Raw genomic sequence first — 21,568 nt, 5'->3', positions numbered from 1 at the left:
AAGACCCTCATGGCCTTTCCTGCTGGGGCTGACATCAAACTGTGAGCTTCATATCTCAGCCTTCTAAGTAGCTAGGATTACTGGCATGAGCCACCAATGCCCAGCCATGAACATATTTTTTAAAAGACCAATCATTCATCAATACTGGTGAGATATGCTATAATATATCAACAGGTAACCACCCTCCAATGTAACTATCCAAAATGGATAGCCAACCCAATACTTAAGAGGCTGATGCAAAAAGGATTGTGAGTTCAAAGCCAGCCTAAGCTACCTAATGAGATCAGGTCTCAAAATAATTATTTGGGCGGGGGGGGAGCTGGTAATATGGCCTAGTGGCAAGAGTGCTTGCCTTGTATACATGAAGCCTAGGTTCCTCAGCACCACATATATAGGAAAGGCCAGAAGTGGCGCTGTGGCTCAAGTTGGCAGAGTGCTAGCCTTGAGCAAAAAGAAGCCAGGGATAGTGCTCAGGCCCTGAGTTCAGCCCCAGAACTGGCCAGTAATAATAATTATTATTTTTAAGCCAAGGTATTTAAAAATGCAACAAAAATCCCAATAAATACAAAATGAGTCTGATAAGTTAATTTTTTAATTATTGAGGTAAAGCAAGCAGGTAATATACACCTGTAATCCCAGCACTTGGGAGGCTAAGGCTGGAGGATGACTAGTTCGAGAATAGTCTGTGCTACACAGTGAGAAAAATCAAAGCATTGTATAACTGGAGCCCCTCTATACATCCCCTTTTAATAGCAATATAAAGGTGTTTAAATCAAAGCAAAGTACTGAAGTAAACAAAGAGAGAGAGAAGAGAGAGAGAGAGAGAGAGAGAGAGAGAGAGATTTGTCCTGTAAGTTTTAGATGGTCTCTAGGAACTTTGGAGAAGCCATAGCCCCAAGAAACCAGAAGCGAAAGCTGCCCCTGGACAAAATGTACACAGGTGCCCTCCAGGGGGCAGCTGCCTGACTGCCAGGCACCTGATTACCTCGGGCTCAGCCTCAGGGACGAGCTGGTGGAGCTGGGTCTGTATGAGTGGTCTCTCCTGAGGTGCAGGGCCACTGGGCAGGAGAGGGGCATCTTCAACATCTTCCGGCCCGTCGGCCGTGGGGCTCACCCTCGTCTCCATGACAACGCAGAACTGGCTCAATCTGCTTCTCAGCAAGGACTATAGAGGAAAGGAAGGAAGCTGGGGTGTCCGAAGTCAGGAGGGATCTGGCCAGGCGAGGTAGATCCAGCCACAGAAACAGACCTCAGAGAATGCAGACTGACTGACACATACTAGTGACACCACATCACACACACACACACACACACACACACATCTAAAGGACCTCCATCCCCACACATGCATCCTGAGGTGGGGTCTTCATCACTACATTACAGACAGACACACTGAGATTTGGGGACCTTGCCCAAAGCAACACTGCAGATAATGAGCCAGAATCGGAGCCAGACCACAATGCTGACTTCCAGACTGACTACAGGGTGTGCACAGCTAAGAACAGGCTAACTCCTAGGGAAGAAGCCGGGACTCAGAGCCTTGGGCGTCACCAGCACTGTGACCATGACCACAGCCGGAACGGCTCTCAGAGTATATTTCCCCCTTGGCAGAACCAGCAGGATCTCCTGAGCTTTCTAAAGTAATGGGAGAAAGGCCCTTTAAACAAGTGACATCACCTCAATACTCAAGAGCTTTGGACCCACTAGTTTATTATTAATAGCATTCTCAGTGTGAAGAAATGCATGCTTGCCGAGGGAAACTCAGAATATTTGCTTCATTGAAAAGCAAATGTTTACACATAGGTATACTGCCTTCCAAGAATTTTTTTTTCTGATCTTGGGCTTGAACTGTGGACCTGGCTGTCCCTGAGCTTTTGTGCTCAAGGCTAGTACTCTACTACTTGAGCCACAGCTCCACTTCCGGGGTGTGTGTGTGTGTATGTGTGTGTGTGTGTGTGTGTGTGTGCTAATTGGAGATAAACTCATGAACTTTTCTGCCTGGTGTGTGTGTGTGTGTGTGTGTGTGTGTGTGTGTGTGTGTGTGTGTGTGTGTGTGTCTAATTGGAGATAAGACTCTCATGAACTTTTCTGCCTTGGCTGGCTTCAAACCATGATCCTCAGATCTCAGCCTCCTGAGTAGGTAGATTACATGCATGAGTCACAACACCTAGCAAGTACTTTTTGTTTTCTTAGACATATTTACCAACACTGAAGTCATGCCATCTATACCATTTGGCATTGATTCCTTTCATTACTTTTTATTATTATCTTTAGGTAGTTATGCAAAGGAGTTGTCATTGAACAAGGCAGCTTAAGAATACAATACAGGGCTGAGAAAATGGCCTAGTGGTAGAGTGCTCGCCTTGTATACATGAAGACCTGGGTTCGATTCCTCAGCACCACATATGTAGAAAAAGCCAGAAGTGGCACTGTGGCTCAAGTGGTAAGAGTGTTAGCCCTGAGGGGGAAAAAAAGCCAAGGACAATGCTCAGACCCTGAGTTCAAGCCTAGGACTGGCAAAAAAAAAAAAAGAGGGGCTGGGGATATGGCCTAGTGGCAAGAGTGCTTGCCTCATATACTTGAGGCCCTGGGTTCAATTCCCCAGCACCACATATACAGAAAATGGCCAGAAGGGGCGCTGTGGCTCAAGTGGCGGAGTGCTAGCCTTGAGCAAAAAGAAGCCAGGGACAGTGCTCAGGCCCTGAGTTCAAGCCCCAGGACTGGCCAAAAAAAAAAAAAAGAATACATCTTGATCAGTGTCTACCCTTTCAGCATTCTCATCCATCCCTTCCCTTACTCTTCCTAATCTTGTAAGATATACATTGGATTATTGTCTGCACTTTCCTCTGCTTCTCTACATCATTCATCTACCCCTTTCCTCTTGATCCTACCAGCCCTCTCAAGTACCAACTTACTGGTATTTCATTTTGCTGAACTTTCATTTTGCCTTTCTAAGGAATTACACTGTGTGAGACCTGCTTTCGAATCTACCATATTTCAGTTAATACATGTGTATACACTTGCATCCCGCCCAATGCATTAGGGGTTTGGAAGCTAAATCTATCTTCCACCTATGAGGAGACACATGGATCCTTTGTCTCTCCTTACCTCACTTGGCACCATTTTTTTTCCAAGTTTTTCCATATCGTTTTTTTTTTTTTCTAACGGATGAGTAAAATTCCATCGTGCATGCATTTAGGACATCTTACCTCCTGGCTCATCTTCATTTCCTGAATGTGGTCAGACAAAAACTGCACACAATTCTCCAGGTCAAAGTAGACAAACCAGAGCTGAGGAGAGAAGCAGCCTGAGCCACAGTGGCTCAGCACTCACCTGACCTTGACCTCCCAGCCCTGAGCCCACCCTCCCCACACTCTCCCCTCCCCCCCCCACCTCGCTCCCCTCCGGAGATCACTTGGTGTATCCTGCTCTCTGGCAGGAACACATGACCACAAGGTTTCATTTGTATAGATGGCAGAAATGTTAGCTTCTTTTGGCTCTGCTGTCAATTGAACCCAGGGCCTTGTGTGTGCTAGCCACAGGCTCTACCACTGAGCTACTTATACCTCCCAGCCTGCACCCCCACCAAAACAAAAATGGCTTTATGTAAAATTTCAGAAACTATTCAACCTTGGTGAAAAAATGGCTAGGAAAACCAGGTGTCTGTGGCTGTCACCTGTAATTCTAGCTACTCAGAAAGCTGGGATATGAGGTTCACAGTTCAAGGACAACCCAGGCAAACAAGTCTGTAAGACTCTTCTCTCTAATCAACTAGCAAAATGCCAGGGTGGAAGTGTGGCTCAAATGGTAGAGCACAAGTTGAGCAAGAGTACAGACCCTGAGTTCAAGGCCCAGTACTGGCACAAGAAAAAGGGGGAAAAAAGGCTGGGACCTTCATTTCTTACAAGCAACTGAGCATTCTAAACAGTCTGCAGACCTTGCCTGTAAACCTGTCGATCTGGGGGTGCTACACTCAGCCTCACCTCCAAGGATTTCTTTCCACCGGCATCCCAAACACAGCGGGGAGTGGAACCCTTTGAAGGTGGTAACTACCGCCCAGGGCCAGGTCTAAGGGAATCATCAACTTGGGTAGCCCAGGGTCTCACCTCCCCTGGGCCACAGTCCCCAGAGGCCAGGCTGAAACTTCGTGGGTTCCCACACCACAACACATTATGTGACCACTCATCACAATCAAAATAGTGCAGGCCAGTGCCCTCCCTCATCCACACTGCGATGTCCCCCTTGGACAGGGGACCCTGCAGGCTCCTTAGTGCCTTCAGGGTCTAGCAGGTGGGGGGACCGGGGGACTGGCGCAGAGGAGGCATCTCAGGAAGACACTGGGGCAGGGACAGTGAAGGGCCACCCACGGCCTTCAGCAGCCAAGTCCCTGTCTGACATGCGGTGCAGGCTGGGAGAACACGAGGCCACCTGCCTTCAAAGCAGACGCCCTGGAAGTGGACCCCGGGAGGGCCCCTGAGAGATGGGGTACCTGGATCACACTCTGGCATCCTTCCACGGCGTCTGTCACCCCCAGCAGCACCCGGTGCCTCAAGAGGCCTCCATTGGCTGCCGTCAACCGTAGATCCGTATTCGTGTTGGCCTGGAAGACAAATGACAGGCCCGTGACCTCCATGTTGGCTGAGGGCTCCTGGCACCACACACGGGTCCTCCTCTGACTGCCACATGGCACCCAGGAGCAGGGGGAGGGCCTGCTGAGGTGGCGTGCAGTAGGGACAGGCTAGACACGTGTGGGAGGCAGGGGACGGACGGGGAGAGCAGCCACAGGGTGTAATCGCCATCTCTGCCCTCACAGGCCCCCTTTGACAGTCCCCAGCTCAGCGCCTGACCCTCACAGGGGCAGCTTCCTTCCGGTTCACCCACACCAGTCCATGCCAAGGAGACAGGGAAGGGAAAGGACACAAAGCAAGCACTGGGTCAAGAAGAACACCAGGAAGCCAGGTGCCATGGCTCACACCTGTAATCCTAGCTATTCAGGAGGCTGAGATCTGAGGATTGCAGTTCAAAGCCAGCCCAGACAGAAAAGTCTGTGAGGCACTTCTATCTCCAATTAACCACCCGAAAACCAGAGTGGAGCTCTGGCTCAAAGTGGTAGAGCACAAAAGTCTTGAGCACAAAAGCTCTGGGGGCACTGTCCAGGCCCTGAATTCAAGCCCCGAGACAACAAAAAAGGCAGGGTGCCTGAAAATGTGGGGCTCTTACAGATGCTGTGACACAGGAAGGTACTGATAGAGTGACAACAGTCAGGAAAAGAAATCCAACTTTCCTGCTCCTGAAGTCACTTTGTATCACTGTTCGCTCCCCAAGGGAAGTTTCTGGCTCCATTTATTTTGTATAGGCAAAGCACAGGAGCTGTGACATCTTCCACAGAGCCCCGAGGGTGGCGTTACCTTAACAGCCTGGAGGCAAAGCCCAATGAAGATCCTTCCAGAGCGATTAAACCATAAATTTCTATTTATCCTTGGAACGCAGGCAGAAAAAGAATTTTTTAAATGGAACTCATGCCCCCAAACCCCCCGCCTGCCTTTCCCAACACTCTGAGTTAGGCAGGAGCTGAGCGCTCAATGAGGATATCAGAGACCAGCGCCGAACCCACGCCTGCAGGGCAGAGGGCCAGGAGTGTCCAAGCATCGTGTGCTAGGCAGGATCAGGGTCTCTGAATCACCTGCTCCATTGCCTCAGAGCCTGTGAAAATGCTCCTACCCAGCAAAGAGGAATTAAAAGGCCAGAGGAAATTCATGTTGCTGCTCAGCTGACCACAAAATGCACAAAAGTGGAGGAGAAAGACTTGATTGCCCATTGGTAGCTTTGAACATGGGAAGGGGCCACAAGCCAAGGAAGGTAGACGGCCTCTAACAGCAGAAGAGGCCAAGAAGTAGACTCCTATCAGAGCCTCCAGAGGGCACGGTACCTTGACACAATCAGGGCCCTCATCAGACTCCTGACCACAGGACTGAAAGCTAATAAATGAATATTTGAAGACACCAAGTTTATGATCATTTGTTATTGGAGCCCTAAACTCCTATGGAGAAGGTTCTTACTAAGAACATGGTTTGGAATTTGAACCTCCAATTCTTGTGTTTAGCAGCAAGGCCTAGAGCAGCTCAAGAACCTTTGTGGGTCTGGGGGGGTCCTCCATGTGTAAAGTGATGGAGCACAGCCCTCTACTCACAATGTCAACAGGACACGGAATACATTAACACCGAAGTCTTCAGCAAGCACCCTACTCTACAGGGAGTGTTCAGCATGCCGGAAATGACAACCACGGAAAATACAATGCCACCAACAAAACCTCGCAGGGAGCTGGGAGGATTCCATCTCCTCTTGGAATCCGAGGGCTCAGCTCTCACCGGACTCTCCCACTGACACTGGGATCCAAGACAAGTTACCTCAACTCTAAAACCACCCCCTCTCTGCTGCGAAGGTTCAGCACAGACGAGACCCTCATGGCAAGAGGAAATCAGGCGCATCTCCTCCCAGCCCGCCCTCTCAGGCCCGGGGCTACACGAGGACAGGGGAACCATATGAAAGGGTTCAGTTCAGCTGGGCACCGGTGGCTCAGGCCTATAATATCCTAGGTACTCAGAAGACTGAGACCTGAGGATCACAGTTCAAAGCCAGCCAGGGCAGAAAGGTCCATGAGACTCTTATCTCCAATTAATCACCAGAAAACCAGAAGTGGCACTGTGGCTCAAGTTAAAGCCTTGGGCAAAAAAGCCCAGGGACATCAGCTAAGCCCTGAATTCAAGCCCACGACTGACCAAAAAAACAAAGAAAGGGCTCAGTTTACCCAAGTGCCCTCTGGAATGCTGGGATCTCTCAAAACAACTTGCTTTCAGCAAAACAATCTACAGAGCTGGGAGCCAATGGTAGCACAAGGAGGCTGAGATCTAATGTTTGAAGTTTGAAGCCAGCCCGGGCAGAAAAATCCATGAAACTCTGATCTCTAATTAACCAGCAATAAGCCGGAAGTAGAGATGTAGTTCAAGTGTTACAGTACCAGCCTTGGGCAACAAAAGCTAAGGAACAATACACTTAGTTGAAGCTCTAGTATGGCATGGGCCCGCGCACACACACAAACAGCCTACAGAGATTAGGTAAGAAACACAAAGAACCCTGTTCTGCTCCCTACCCGGAGGCAAATGGCTTCACTCCACCAGGAGCTGCTGTTTCCTCATGAGCTGAAAGCAATAGAACCAGGCGAGCATGGCTCACGCATGTGAGAGGAAGATTATTTGTTTCCCTTCTCAAACAGATTAAAGAACACCAGGCATGACAGTGCAATCCTATAATCCCAGCACACAAAGGCTGACAGAGGGGATCACAAATTCCAGGCCAGCCTGGGCTACATGATGAGACCTTATCTTTTTTTTGAAAATAAAAAAGGGGGGGGGACAAAGAAGATATAATTATGTGTGGTCTGATTTCTTTTAAGTCACTGAGCAGATAAGCCAGTGTGAATTTTTGTGTGTGGAGAAGTTGTTTGGTAACTTTCGGCAGTCCTGGGGGATTAAATTCAGGACCTCTCCACATTACAGACAAGCTCTGGAGTATGTGAGCTATGCCAGGCACTTTGGTTTACACATTGGTGGTAATATTTGTTTTTTTTCAATTTCTGAGACTGAGACTCAAAACTTGCTTTCTGACACTTGCTTTCACTCACTAGCATGGCAGGCATCCACCAGAGCCATGCCTCCGACCTGACATTTTGTTTTTGAGACAGTCTCTTGCTACCTTTGCCCAGGCTGGCCTGAAACTGATCACAGGCCTCCTACGTTCCTCTCTCGTGTAGCTGGAATGACAGGCACGCAGCTTGGATGAATTCTATGAGGCAGAAGAGAGAAGACTCAGACTTGGGTTTGTCAGGTCCACCCTTCCTCTCTGGAGGGAGCAAGGCAGAGCTCCAGACATCTCACCTTCTTCTGATGCCTCTCAAAGATGAGCACGAGAGTCAGGGTCACACTCACTGCAGCCAGGGTCGCAAGTAGCACGCCTGCCCAGTGCCTGCCCAGAGCAAACAGCTGGCTGGTGGAGTAGATATTGGCCCATACCACCATGTAGAACACCTGCAGAAGCCCGGGGAAAGTGTGGTCAGGGAGCCAGCTCTGCTCAACACCGCCCCCTGCAGATGCTTCCTGCCACTCCCACCCCTCCCCATGTTCCCATGTTTGTAAATGAATGCTGAGGACAGGTTCCTAGCCATTCCTAACCCCTCTTTTTGGTGGTGGTTGTTGGTCATGGGTTGCTGTTGGGGCCTGGGCGCTGTCCCTGAGCTCATTTTGCTCAAGGCTGGCACTCTACCACTTTGAGCCACAGCTCTACTTCCAGGTTTTGAGTGGTTAATTCTGCCCTAGCTGGCTTTGAGCTGCAATCCTCAGATTTCAACCTCCTGAGAAACTAGGATTACAGGCATGAGCCAGTGGTGCCTGGCCCAACCCTCTTTACACACTTACACACACACACACACACACACACACACACACATTCTCTTTCTCTCTTTCTCTCTTTCTCTTCTCTCTCTCTCTCTCTCTCTCTCTCTCTCTCTCTCTCTCTCTCTCTCTCTCTCTCTCTCTCTCTCTCTCTCTCAATGTGCTAGTATTGGGGCTTGAACTTGGACCTCATGCTCTAACTCAGCTTTTTCACGTAAGCCTAGAGCTCTACCACTTGAGCCACACCTCTACTTCTGACTTTTTGGTAGTGAATTGGAGATATGAATCTCATGGACTTTTTGCCCAGGCTGGCTTCAAACTGTGATCCACAGATCTTAGCCTCCTTGGTACCTAATATTACAGGCATTGAGCTACTGGTGCCTGGCTTTTACCCTGATTTTAAACAAGGAAAAACTTAGGAGGCTGTGGAGTCTGAAAGCCACTTAGCCCTTCACTTGCCAGACAGCCTTGGATGGTCTATGAATCTACCCCCCCGGGCCTCAGGCTCGTCGTCTATAAAGTGGGGATTATCAATCCTACTTCATAAATACTGCTTCCACTCTTTCCTCACTCCCCCAAAGGGAGAGACATGCATTAACTGTGCTGTCTCACCATGGACCATAAAGGCACTTTGGTTTGAACAGGTACTTGAAGTCGATTTTGCTTGCTGGAAACTATGGACCCCTCACTTGGGCCTGAAAACGTCCAAAGGGTACCTGAAAGCAGCAAAAAAGCTTAGCATCCCTGCCTCCATCCTACATCTGGCTTTTCCCTGAGCCCTTTTCTCTACAGTCACCTTGAATTTACCTAGGAATCCAGGATGAGGCAGGACTGATGGAAAACACCTTGTGACCAATGCCAAAACAGATCGCCAAACACTAATGCCTTTATTAGCAACCAGTCCCCCCTCTCATCATCACCACACACACATACCCATCTAAGATGAAGATCAACCAGACCATGCCTGCAACCAGGACTATTTAACAATGATGCCTATCAGCCCAGCCAAGAGCTGCCCGTGGCTCATGCCTACAATCCTAGCTACTTAGAAGACTGAGACCTGAGGATTGCAGTTCAAAGCCAACTCAGGCAGGAAAGTCTGTGAGACTCTTAACTTCAATTAGTAACCAAAAAGAGAGAGAGAGAGTCACAAGTAAAGGCCCAAGTAGTACAGTGCTAGCTTTGAGCACAGAAGCTCAGGGACTGCACCCAGGCCTTGGTTCAAGCCCCAAGATAGACACACAATAATAATAATAATAATAATAATAATAATAATAACAACAACAACAACACAAACCCCTCACCCCTAACCATCCGTCCTCCAGTTAAACCTAAAGCTCATGTCTGTGTCCTGCAGTGCATACTTTGTCCTTCCCTGTGATTCACCCAAGCCATGTATATAAATGTCTTTTGTCTGCCTATATCACTACTCTTCTCTTTATGTGGCACAATGGGGCAAGTGGACGGACCTGACTCATGGAACGGCTCAAACTGGGCCTGGGGTTTAGACTTCTGACCACAAAGTCATTACAAATGCATGTGTCAATGTGTCCATGTATAAAGACAGCATAAGAAATCTCACTGAAAACTGCTGGTCAATAGAGAGGTGAGGGATGAGAAAAGAGAGAGCAAGAGGGGGTTATTCTGATTAGGACAGTCAAGCTACCAGGGTGAAATGCCTGGCATTTTAATAGACATTGAAAATAAAATGATTGACAAGAAAGTGAAACAGGCAAGGGGGGATGGGGTTCTTTTTTAAAAGAGGCAAAGAAGCTGGACACAATGGCTCAAGACTGTAATCCCAGTTACTTGAGAGATGGAGATCTGGGGAAAGAAGTTCACGGGAGCCTGAGCGTAAAAAATTCCCAAGACTCTATCTCAATCGACAGCTGGGTACAGTGGTGCAGGCATGTCATCTGAGGGGCATGGGGAAGCACAAGTAAGAAAGATCACAGCCCAGGCCAACCAGGACATAAAGTGAGCCCGACAAGCCCAAAAAGAGAGAGGCTAGAGGCATGGCTCAAGTGGTAGAGGGCCTACCTGACTAGCAAGTGTAAGGCCCTGAGTTCAAACCCAGCAAAATATATATAGGATGCAGACACGAGAGCATATTGATATGGATGCTCATATACATACACACACCTTTGACTAGCAATGACACTATCTCTCTATGATTCTTGGCCTAGGGCAAACATGAGTCCAGAGCCTGCAGCCTCCCCGCCCCCAGCTCTGCCCATGGTCAACCCTAACTCCATCCTCCACACAGGAACCTGATGACCACCATGGCTTACCCACTTCCTCCTATACCCCATCCCAGGCTGTGTGGCACTGATTCTGCCTGGATAGCCAAGCCACCACCCCCAGCCCCCCTATCCACCCCAGGACGCAAGGCTACCCAGGGCGGGGGGGATGGGGAGAGGGAATGCTCACCGCAGCAAAGGCCAGCCGCATGGGCCTGGAGTTGTAGATGAGGTACCGCCTCACCTGGGGCTCCAGGAGCGCGTTCTCCACCAGGCTCCTGTACTGCTCAGCAGGGATCTGCGCGGCACATAGAGAAAGACACAGATCTCACACCGGACAACCCCCCCACCCCCACCCCTCTCCCACCAGCAAGCAGCCCACTGCCTGTCCATGCAGCCACTCAGGACCATCCCTGAAGGGAAAATGAGGATCTCAGGGTGCTGGGTAGAAGTCACCACGGAAGTGGATGGCCTGAGGGAATCTGGAGGCTGAGATGCAGTGCCTTACATCGGGCACAGGAGGGCCTAGCAGGGAAGGGGCCGGCCCTGGGGCACACTGGCACTGCATTCAAATGCTGTGTGGCCTAGAGCAAGCTACTGGCCATCTCTGAGCCTCAGGTTCCTCCTCTATACAATGAGGGTTATTATTCCCCTTGTAGGGCTGGGGTATGTGTTAAATAAGCTAATACCTACACAGTGCTGGGCACATTGCCAGCAACAGGATGAGCCTAAAGAGGCCTACAAATGCAGGCAAGAAAGCAGAACTGACTCGCTGTATTCCGGAATTATATTTAGGAACATGGTTAGCACTGTTCACCAGTAAGAAAACCAAACCTGAACCAGGCGCTGGTGGCTCACACCTGTAATCCTAGCTACTCAGGAGGCTGAGATCTGAGGATCGGATCGGAGTTCAGAGCCAGCGGGGATAGGAAAGTCCGTGAGACAAAGTAAGCAGTGCATTCTCCAGCATGGTAAATGGACCCTGGCTAGCTCAAGGAAGCCTAAATGTGCTAGGGCTCAGGAAACAAACAATACACACACACACACACACACACACACACACACAGAGCACTGACATCAAGAGATGCACCTTACTGAGCAGAGCTGGATCTGCTTGGGGATTCGGCTACGCCTGCAGGTGGTGTTTCATGACAGAGCAGTGAGTTCCAGGGACCTTCCCTTTACAGATGCAGTGTCCATCCCCTGCCCATCCAGCACACTCCTATTTAACCTTCAAGACCCTACATCAGGCCTGCTCCTCTGTGACACTTTCATAGCCATCTCCACGTGGGGCATGTTTATTTATCATTTCTTACCTTCGGTGTCTAATACATCCAGCTGTCCTGCCATTTTCAACACCTGTCCATCTCCCCAGAGAGCTCTGTGAGTCATCCTGAGCCCCTGTCCTGTTTGCCTCTGTGCTGCTTAGCTACCCAAGGGTCCTGCATACAGTGGGCACCCCACTGGGAAGCTTAGGCAGGTGTTATCTTCCCTGTGGGCCTGCCCCAGACAGCACAGGGTAAGTGCTCAGTAGCTGCATAGTAAAGGGATAAAAACATGGATGGAGACATGGATGATGGATGAATGGGATGGATGGATGGATGGATGGGGGGTGGACAGATGAATGGGAAGGTGAGTGGACAGATGGATACATGGACGGATGATGGATGGGAAGGCGAGTGAGTGGATGGATGGATGGATAGAATGACGGACAGAGGGGAACTGCAGACAGTAAGCACGCACCTGAATGCCCCAGGCCTGTAGCTGCTCCTCTGCGATTCCCAGATCAAAGGAGATCGGTGCACAGGAATTGTCAATCCGGAGCACTGTAAGGACCTGGCCATTGTGAAGCTCTGAAAGCAGAGGGGTCCCAAAAAGCTCAATGTGCAACCTCAGCCAAAAACTACTTCAGAAGCCAGGCACCAGCTGCTCACGCCTGTAATGCTAGCTACTCAGGAAGCTGAGACCTGAGGAGCCAGGTTTGAAGCTAGTTTGGGAAAAGTCCCTTAGATTCTTGTCTCCAATGAACCACCAGAAATAAAAGCCAGAAGTGGAGGTGTAACTGAAGTGAAAAAGCAAAGGAAAAAAAAAAAAACTAAAGGACAGCACCTAGGTCCCTAAGTTCAAGCCCCACCAAAAAAGCAACTTCCCACAGGGGAGCAAGAACTGGCTTGGTAGAGTATTCGGTAAACTAAGTCCAAAGCTTAAACCTCAGTACTGCTCCTCCCCCCCAAAAAAAAAATTAAATAAAACAATGAGGTTCTGCATATGGAGCCTTTACTAGAGACCCAAGAGGTAGATGCCATCCAGTGACAATGGAGACTGGGCAGGAAGCGTGGGCACACACGGGGCGGGCCTCAGACCATCCCCTCCACCCCCACCTCCCCAGAAAACACAGTGGGGAATTCTCCCCAGGGCCTGGCATGGAGACTTAGACCCTCCTGGGTCTGGCTCTCCACAGAGTTTACCTGAGCCACAGAAAGACTGTTTCCCTGCCTGGCATTGTCTTTCAAGAGTTTCTGGAATCCTGGCAAAACTCTCACTCTCTCTCTCTCTCTCTCTCTCTCTCTCTCTCTCTCTCTCTCTCTCTCTCCCTCCCTTCCAATGCGAGGAGCAAAGCTGTCCACTTAGAAATACTTGCTTTTACACCTAGGCTAAGGAAAGTTACCAAAGAAACTAAGGTGCACGCGTGCTCTCGTGTACAGGATGGAGCTCATGCCTGCAGGGGAGCAAGAACTGGCTTGCTGAAACTCAGGAGAACAAACGTCTTTCAAGTCCACAAGAAAGACTTTATTCCATTCAGTGCTACTGCTATAAATATAAACGTCTAAATTGCTTTCCTAGCTAAAGTGGTACTAAAAGAAAAACATTTTTTTCCTAGCAGTCCAGTTTCAAATCCTCTAAATGACCAGCATGTTGGTTGCTGTGTGCCCGCCCCACCCCTGCCCCCCTCCACACACACACAGTTCAGAGAGCTCGGTCCCCTTGCCACACTCAACTTCTCAGCCTCTCACTGCACAAAACACTCCTGAAGCATTGCTTGTAACCAGGCCATGTATTGACACTGCAGACATGGGGCTGACCTCACACAGCTTAATTCTAGCGAGGAGGCTGAACTGTTTATCCCGCAGATAATTATTCCAGACTCAGTAAAGTACTACAGGGAGAAATGGGAAGGTATCAGAGGGCCTTGGCAGGCAGAGGCATTAGAAGATTCCTCACAGAAGGGATATTTGAACTGAGTTCTGAAGATGGTTGCAAATGAAGCAGGGAAGAAGCTTAACAGGCAGAAGGAACAGCATGTACAAAGGCCCTTGAGGTAGAAAGAAGAGCATGGGGGAATGGGTGGGGAGAGCGAGAGCCATTATGGAATGGCTGGATGTAGTTGTAAAACATAAAAATAGAAAAAAAATTTTAAACCTCCCTGGGTGTCATGTAGACAAAGGATGAACAGGAGAAGGAGAGACTACTTAGGAAGCAGAGGTCAGTGGAAAGAAGAGGGTGCAAATGACATCAGGAGGCCCGGAAATGAATTTCAAAGTCCTTTATCCAAGGGTCCCCGAGTTCTCCTTCCCAGCGTCTACGCATGCAGTGAGTCCACAGGGGGGAGGGGGGAAGCAAGCTTACCTTGTCCCCAGGGAGGAGGGCTCCCCCTGGACAGGGCGCTCCAGGCAGGGGAGGAGGTGGGCAGAGGGCCGGCTGCCCCTCCAGGGTCCGCCTGCGGCTCACAGGCCATGGCCACTGCAGCCAGCTGGCTTCACTTCCCCTTCCCAGAGCTGAGGTTCATTCTGGAGCAGCTGACTCGGCTTCCCCGGCCTTTGAAAAACAGCACAAGAAGGAACTTCAGGCCTGGGCCTGGGCAGGCCGGGCTTCCTGGACGCTCAGAGGCCCGGGTGACCACAGACCCGGAGAACTAGCACGAGTCTTCATGCTAACTTCAGCCTGTCCGACGGTGGTGAGGAACATTCGACGAGGGAGAGGAGCAAGAACTAAAACTCCCCCAGGCCTCAACGAAGGACTTCCATGTGCCCAAGGCCTTGTCCCTACCTGCCCACTCAGGAGCATGGCAGGCTCAGGGCAGCCCAGCCAAGCAGGCCAGAGTCCGATGACACGCTTACACCGCTTTCCAAACAGCTTCCCACAAAACACTTCAACAGATGACGAACAACAAGCCAAGACGGCACTCACAGAGAACAGAACCGACAAGCATACAGACACAAACCAGCTGTTCACTGGGGATGCCTGACAGAGGTTGTGCTCAAGAACACCCAGTTCACCCATGCTGCAATCCCTCAGTGCCTCTGAACATCTACAATAGTACTTAGCAAAATGAATTCCAGGAAATGCAAACAAGAATTTTTGTTTCTTTGTTTGTTTCTGCTGTCAGTGGTGAAGATGGCATTATTGGTTTCTGTTTTCTGGTGTGTGTGTGTGTGTGTGTGTGTGTGTGTGTGTGTGTGTGTCTTGTTTGTTCGTTTATCTGTCTTTAGGGCTTCGGGGGGGGGCACGGAAATGGGGGGACGCAGGGGGAACAAATGCAGCAGTGGTATTCATCTGACAACTCCACAACTTGTGGGCAGGGGTGAGAGGGGGAAACTGGGAAAGAGCAAAGGAAGGGGTGACACTGCCCAGAAAGAAATGTATTCTTTACCTGACTTAGGGAACTGTCACCCCCTCTGTACATCACCTTTATAACAATACTTTTTAAAGAACTTACCAAAAAAAAAAAAAAATACCCAGGTTGAGACTAAGCAGGGTAAAAGCCAGCCCCAGCCCCTCCCCCGTAGGTACACGGGAGTGGTTCCACCTCAGGGTTTCAGAGCTCCTAACCTAAGAACCTTCTCCCACCTGGGGGTAGGGGGGGTGGGGGGGGCAGCAAGGACCTCATGGATGGATGGCTCCAGAACGCCATGAAATAAAGCTCTTAAAAACATAACTCTCGGTACTGAGCCACAGATTTAATTTGGAGCTTCCGGGTGGCCAAAGCAAACACGGAAACACTCTCAGGTACATAGTTGGATCTAAGTACGAAAGAAAAGATGGGACATTTAACTCTAAAAGATCTTCAAGATGCTTCCGGCCTACAGGGCCTCACTGAGAGGCCGGCCAGGCACGCACCAGCCTTTGCCCGCTTTCGTTAGCAAAAGCAGAAGTGCGTTCAGCCGGGACTTTCTCGGGGAAGCACATTGTCCCTAGGCTACCTGCTCCAGCTCCAGCTCCAACCAGCAGCTCCGCCTTGTCACAGATCCCCCTGGGAACCTGAGAACCATCCTCTGCCTTGTTCCTGGGGATGACACACGAGCTCTTGCTAAATTTCTGAGTGAGAAGTCAACTGGGAGCTTCTATGTTACCGTGGCCGGTGATACCAGCAAAGACCTGGGGCCACACAGCCGCATGAATCTCCAGGCAGGAACACACTGTCACTATCAGGATCTCGTGGTTCATGTCTGCAATCCTAGCTACTCAGAGGAAGCTGAGATCTGAGGACTGCGGTTCCAAGCCAGACTGGATACAAAAAAGTCCACAAGACTCCTATCTCCAATTAACCACCAAAAAGCTGAAAGTGGAGCTGTGGCTCAAGTTAGTAGAGCACCAGCCTTGAGCAAAAAAAAAAAGCTAAGGGATAAAGCCCAAGCCCTAAGTTCAAGACCTAGAACAAGCACACATACACACAAACCCAAAAAGACCTCCCCAGGGAGAATGTGATCCTTACAATCACATCACCATCCACTTCTCTCAATACTCTAAACAAGACCAGCCACACAATCTGAGAAGTGCACCACAAAATGAAAAATACGAGAACCCTGTACAGAAATGATGGAGACTTCCAAGATGATCACAGAAGAGCTCAAGGGGCCTTTGGAGGAAGGGCAGGGCGTTGAAGGACGGTGCAAGCTATGTGAGAGAAGTTGGTCCTGATTTCAAGCCCCAGAAAGATCCCTGGAAACTCTCTCTCTCAAACAAGAATATACCAAAGATGAGCTCTTCTTTATTTTCGTTTTCTTTTTGCAGTCCTGGGGCTTGAACTCAGGGCCTAGGCACTGTCCCTGAGCTAGAGCTCTACTGCTTGAGCCACAGCTCCACTTCTGGCTTTTTGCTAGTTAAGTGAATAAAAGATTCTCATGGACTTTCCTGCCCAGGCTGGCTTCAAACTGTGATCATCATATCTCAGCCTCCTGAGTAGCCAGGATGAGAGGTGTGAGCCACCCCTCAGCTCAAAGATGAGCTTTCAACTAGCAACAGTCATACACCTGCCCTGAACCAGAGTCTAAAGTCAGAAAGCAGCTGAATATTATGAAAAGACTTAAAAGACTTTCAAGCCAGAAAGGATGGACCTGAATCCCTGCTCAGCCCTTCACTGCTCTAGGACCATCGCTGCCAAAGCATCCGGCCTGCGCCTTGCTGCTCCAGTAATAAAATGGGAGTCACAAGGGCTGCCTGACCCAGCTGCGGTGGGGCAGAAGCTGGAAGCAGACATGAATACAGTGCTCTGTGCCCACCAACCAGGCCCCTTCTCTGCATATTTTGTCCTAGTTTACAGGAGTGGACAGTGAGAGTACAAGATGGCTTGCTCAAAGCTGGTCACTTGGGGTATCTGAAGAACTTCAGTATTCTGGCTCAGAGTCTGTGCCTCCCAACTCCGCACCCTCTTACCCTCTGGACCCTGGTCTGGCTCTCTCCAAACATCTTCTTGAAATTGCTTTTAAAGCGAGTGAATCAGAAGAGATTTCACTCCCCAGGCATGATCTACAAACAAATGTTAGTCAGCCTGAAATGCTCAACCTTGTGGGACAGCAAGGTCTTCTCCTCCTCCTCTAGCCCAAAGTTGGGGGGACACCCAGCAGCACTGCCAAACACAACCATTGTCCAAGGTCTTTTACCTTCGTACCACAGACCCACAAGAAGCATGAAAGCAACTAAAACAGACACAGCGAGTGTCCTGTACTGTCAATCACTGAAGGCCTGTCTGCTTCCTGGGATTGCTTTTGCTAGGCCCCTGAGGCAGCCAAGCCTGTTCTAGAGTGAAAGAACAGCTGGAAGGGCTCACCACCAGCAGGACTTGCTGAGGGGACTTAATGGGATGGAAGGTCTACATGAGTTGCAAAATCCCACCATGAGGCAGAAATCACCACAGACTTGTTAGCCCTGTTAGTTGGCCACAATGTCCCAATCAACAGACTTCATTCATTGACCTAGGGTTCTTCTGGGGGATGACTAAAAGTTACCTGTCCAGTCTACCTATGGGGCCTGGAGCAAGTTGCTGGACTTCTCTCTGCCTCTGTTTCCTTAAGTAGAAGTAGTGATGGTGGAGTTGGATCATCCTGAGGTTGAGTGTTCACACATGGAAATCACTCAGAACTGCACCAGAGACAGAGCAGTCACTAAGGGAAAAGGGCTGTTACCCGCTCAGAACCTTCTACAAAACGAACGGTAAAATCTTAGGTCCCAGCCCCACCCTCCCACCGGGAATCTCCACCTGATGAAAAGACAAAGGCAGAGAGACCAAATAAAGACCAAATAAAACACCTGGGGATGGGGTCCTAGAGGAAGAGGAGGAGGACTTAACTTGGCAAACATGGAAGCAAGAAAGGCTACAGGGTGGCTTAGAGACTGTGCACTGTCACTTATGCCCTCACTTGGCAGCTGCCCATCCAGTGCAGAGGCTACCCAGGGCAGCCTAGACCCCAGGGTGGACATGACACTACTCACCCTGTGTCCTGGTCCCCAGGGCTACTAGGATCCCGTCCCAGGCACCAGGAAAAGCTGGCACCTGGGTGGAGACGGGGAGCCTGGAGAGTGCCCACCCCGGTGTGCCTAGCCTGGCCTCGGGGCAACCTTTGAGACCCCACATTTTACAGGATCTTTGGCTTCTCTGCCTGGCACAGCTGACCTCCCCAGAAGTCTCCATGACCTGGGCTGCCTAGCCTCTCCCCAACCACCAAGTGTCTGCCTAAGACTCCTCACAGGGAGCAAGAAACTGTTTCCTCCAGAAGGTTCCCTTCGGTTCGTCACACTGGATGGGCCGGGCCCAGAAACCAGTGGGAAGTGGAGGGAGCACGAGAGCAGGGCAGAGAGCAGGTCCCTGCTCCCCAACTCCAAGATGGGGAGATGAAGGCCTAGAAGAGAGTAAACAAACCATCCGGGGTCGAGGAGCCATTCTCAGAGGTCCTTCAAGGCCGGGGATACCGTACCTGGCCTTGGCCTTGGGCAGCTGTCTGAACCCCGTCTCTGCACTCTGGTCTTGTCCAGGCCCGCCGCCAGGGAGGGGGGGGGGGGAGAAGGCGTGTTCGAGATCACCTTTACCCCCAAAATCAGCCCCGCCCGGAGGACGGCTGTGCCGTGCGCAGCTTCCAAACGCAGCCCTGGGGTACGGGGGCGGGGGCGGGGGCGGTGGTGAAGGAGGGCCCCGGCGCGCGCACGAACACAGGCCCGGGAGGCCCCGCCCACTGAGGGCGCACACGGGAGGCGGGGGGTGGAGGGGGACGCACTCACCAGCGCCCGAGCACGCGGAAGGTCGGGGGCGCAGCGTCCCCTCCGCGCGCAGCCTCCCGGAGCCTCAGCGATCGAGACCCGCCTCCCCCACTCCGAGCCCGCCCCCGCCCCTGCCGGCCCCACCTCCATCCCGCCCCGCCCCGCCCCGCGGGCGGAGCCGCCCTCGGGGCTCGGCACAGCTTGCCGCGATGGCCGGGTTTCATCATCTGCTCCCCCCCGGGGACCTGGAGTACAGTGGGGCCCTGAAGGCCAGGCCCCGCGGGACACAGTTACGAGTCACGGGTCCCCCGCGGAGCCACTGGATGGGACCCCAAGTTTCTCAGGGATGTTTCCAACAAGAAGCTGCACGCTGGGTGCTCAGTGCTGGCGCTCGGAGTGCGTTTGGGGGTGGGGGGGGACCTCCCCCAGCTCCACTGCAGGACACCCCGCTTCGCTTCGGGTGCAGCCTGCACTGGATTTCACCGAAACTCTCGATGCCTGGTTTTCGTTCAGAACCATTCACCTCTGCCAGGGGCTGTTCAGAATGAATGGGAAAGTCCGTGCCAAGCCCACACCCCGCAGGGCTGCGCGCTGGCCACTCTCTACTGAAGGGTGGGGCCGCCGAGAACACCCCCTTGTATGTTTTCCCTCAGGCCACATCTGTAAAGATGGGGGGTGGCGGGGATGCAAAAGGCAGCTGATTCTCCGGGGACGGACCCTGCCCTTTCATCCAACAGAGTTCCTAGGTATCCATCTGCCCAACTCTCCACGCTGCTAAATTTCCTCTGAAGGGAGTTCATAAACTTCCACTTTACTTTCCTGGCCCCTCTTCTTGATGCAGAGGAGGGGGTGGGGGGGATTCTCATGGTCACTTCGTTGCGTACACTCCAAGGTCAGCACTTCTTCAGGTGGTTGGATGGGTATTTCTAATTTCCACACTTATTGCCAAATTGTTGGGGACTTTCAGACCACGGGGCTTACTTACCTGGGTACATGCTCAACTAGCATGAAAGGACCCTGCAGCAAGCTGTGGCCCGCCTCTCTACACCCTCTCCAGAAAGCCGAATAGCCCTCCTGCCCTGCCAGCCCGACTTCACTCATCCTCCTGCATCAATTTATTTTTTGACACGTCTTTATATGGGGGAAGCTAAGATGAGGTGCCTGGGAGCTGGCCCACCAGGCTTCAGTGACCAACCTGTCACTCTGCTCACTGAGTGCCAACCCATCACTTATGCAAGGGAGATAGTAACGCCTGCTAAGGACGTGCCCATTAGAAAGTGTTCAGTGAAGTAAGGTGTATTCTTGGAGAGCAAGGCACAATGCATTTGTAGCTCTGAAACATCTGCATTCCTGAAGCTATAACCTGGATGGGGGAGGGGAGGGTGGAGGAGAGGGCACCATGTAGAATGGAGGAAGGGCAACAAAATTCTATCTTGACTGCTAGCAGGGAAGCTGACTTCAGTGGTGATAGCTTGATGGATTCTCAAGGGCCTTTATGGTGATCCTGGGCCATTATCCACTCCCAGCCCACCCTGGACCCACTCCTTACCAGGTCTCCCCAAAGCCAAGAATCCTCCTAAGTTCATGAATGCGAAGTATCTCTCAGTTCCTCCTCTGTCCATGTTCTCTCACTTCCAGTTCTCAGTGGTTGCTGCTGGCTCCCCATTTAGAAAGCTAGCCCCAAGACCTCTCTTCCTTTCATCAATCACCAGGACAGGGTGGTTAGGGAAGGGAGTTAAGAAACCTAATCGCTGAGAACTACGGTTTGGATGATTTAAAAAAAAAATCATATCCTGGCTGTCTGACGTCAGTGAACAACTCGTGACATCCAGCAGGGTCTAGCTGACCCACAGCCTGAGGAAATGACAGCCTTGGTCTGCTACCCAAGGCCCAAAACTACCCCACCCCCTCTCAGACACTCACCACCACCGATTTAGGAGGAGTGGACAATTTTGGAGGAAGTCTCTCCTGTTTTCCAGGCATGGTCGCCTACATGTCCGCAGACCCCAATTAAAGCTTATGGTCTTGGGAGCTTCAAGGCAGTCAATCACCCTCCTGCCTACCCACTCATCTCCCTTAAAAGTGTCCTTCCACTTTGCTTTTGCTTCCTTTTGGGTTAATAAATCCGCTCCTGCTGAACTATCTTCTATGCTTGTCTTTGAATTCTTTTCTTCAACTACACTGAGAACTTTCTGCACCTCCTTTTTCCTCCCCTCCCCCTCCACCCAGTAAGTAACCTGGATCCAGGAACAACCTGACTCCTTGGGTCTCAGCTGACAGGGCCCTTCTTCTGGGAGCCCCTTCCTGTCAGGAGGGGAGGTCTTTCTCAGTTTCCCACCCTCACTTGCATCCTCATTTAGCCTAGGTCCACATGTATCATACAGTAAGGGTTCTGTTCAGTTCTCTCCC

The 21,568-nt window shown here is 51.0% G+C and overlaps 1 protein-coding gene across 4 annotated transcripts in view; it reads right to left on the bottom strand.

The window, feature by feature from the left end:
• Tmem268 (transmembrane protein 268) overlaps positions 1–19,222 on the bottom strand; it is a 32,181-nt gene extending 12,959 nt beyond the window's left edge. For 2 of the 4 annotated variants that reach the window (XR_007210097.1, XM_048340141.1), the window contains exons 1-8: positions 18,880–19,070; positions 14,315–14,503; positions 12,431–12,540; positions 10,878–10,985; positions 7,935–8,084; positions 4,490–4,600; positions 3,210–3,290; positions 986–1,165 (exon numbers count right to left, since the gene is read on the bottom strand). Coding sequence is in view for 3 of the 4 variants with exons in the window: in XM_048340141.1 (XP_048196098.1) it covers positions 986–1,165; positions 3,210–3,290; positions 4,490–4,600; positions 7,935–8,084; positions 10,878–10,985; positions 12,431–12,540; positions 14,315–14,423 (849 nt within the window). In the remaining variant the exon portion in view is untranslated. Of the gene's footprint in view, positions 1–985; positions 1,166–3,209; positions 3,291–4,489; positions 4,601–7,934; positions 8,085–10,877; positions 10,986–12,430; positions 12,541–14,314; positions 14,504–15,740; positions 16,175–18,879; positions 19,071–19,180 lie in introns of those variants that run through there. The other 2 variants (XM_048340152.1, XM_048340157.1) reach the window with 2 other exon arrangements.
• Between the last annotated feature and the right edge of the window lie 2,346 nt (positions 19,223–21,568).

This window comes from Perognathus longimembris, chromosome 1 (genome assembly GCF_023159225.1).
Source record: "Perognathus longimembris pacificus isolate PPM17 chromosome 1, ASM2315922v1, whole genome shotgun sequence".
Taxonomy (NCBI): domain Eukaryota; kingdom Metazoa; phylum Chordata; class Mammalia; order Rodentia; family Heteromyidae; genus Perognathus; species Perognathus longimembris.
The sequence above is the reverse complement of the archived record's forward strand: the minus strand, read 5'-3'. Positions and strand labels throughout refer to the sequence as shown.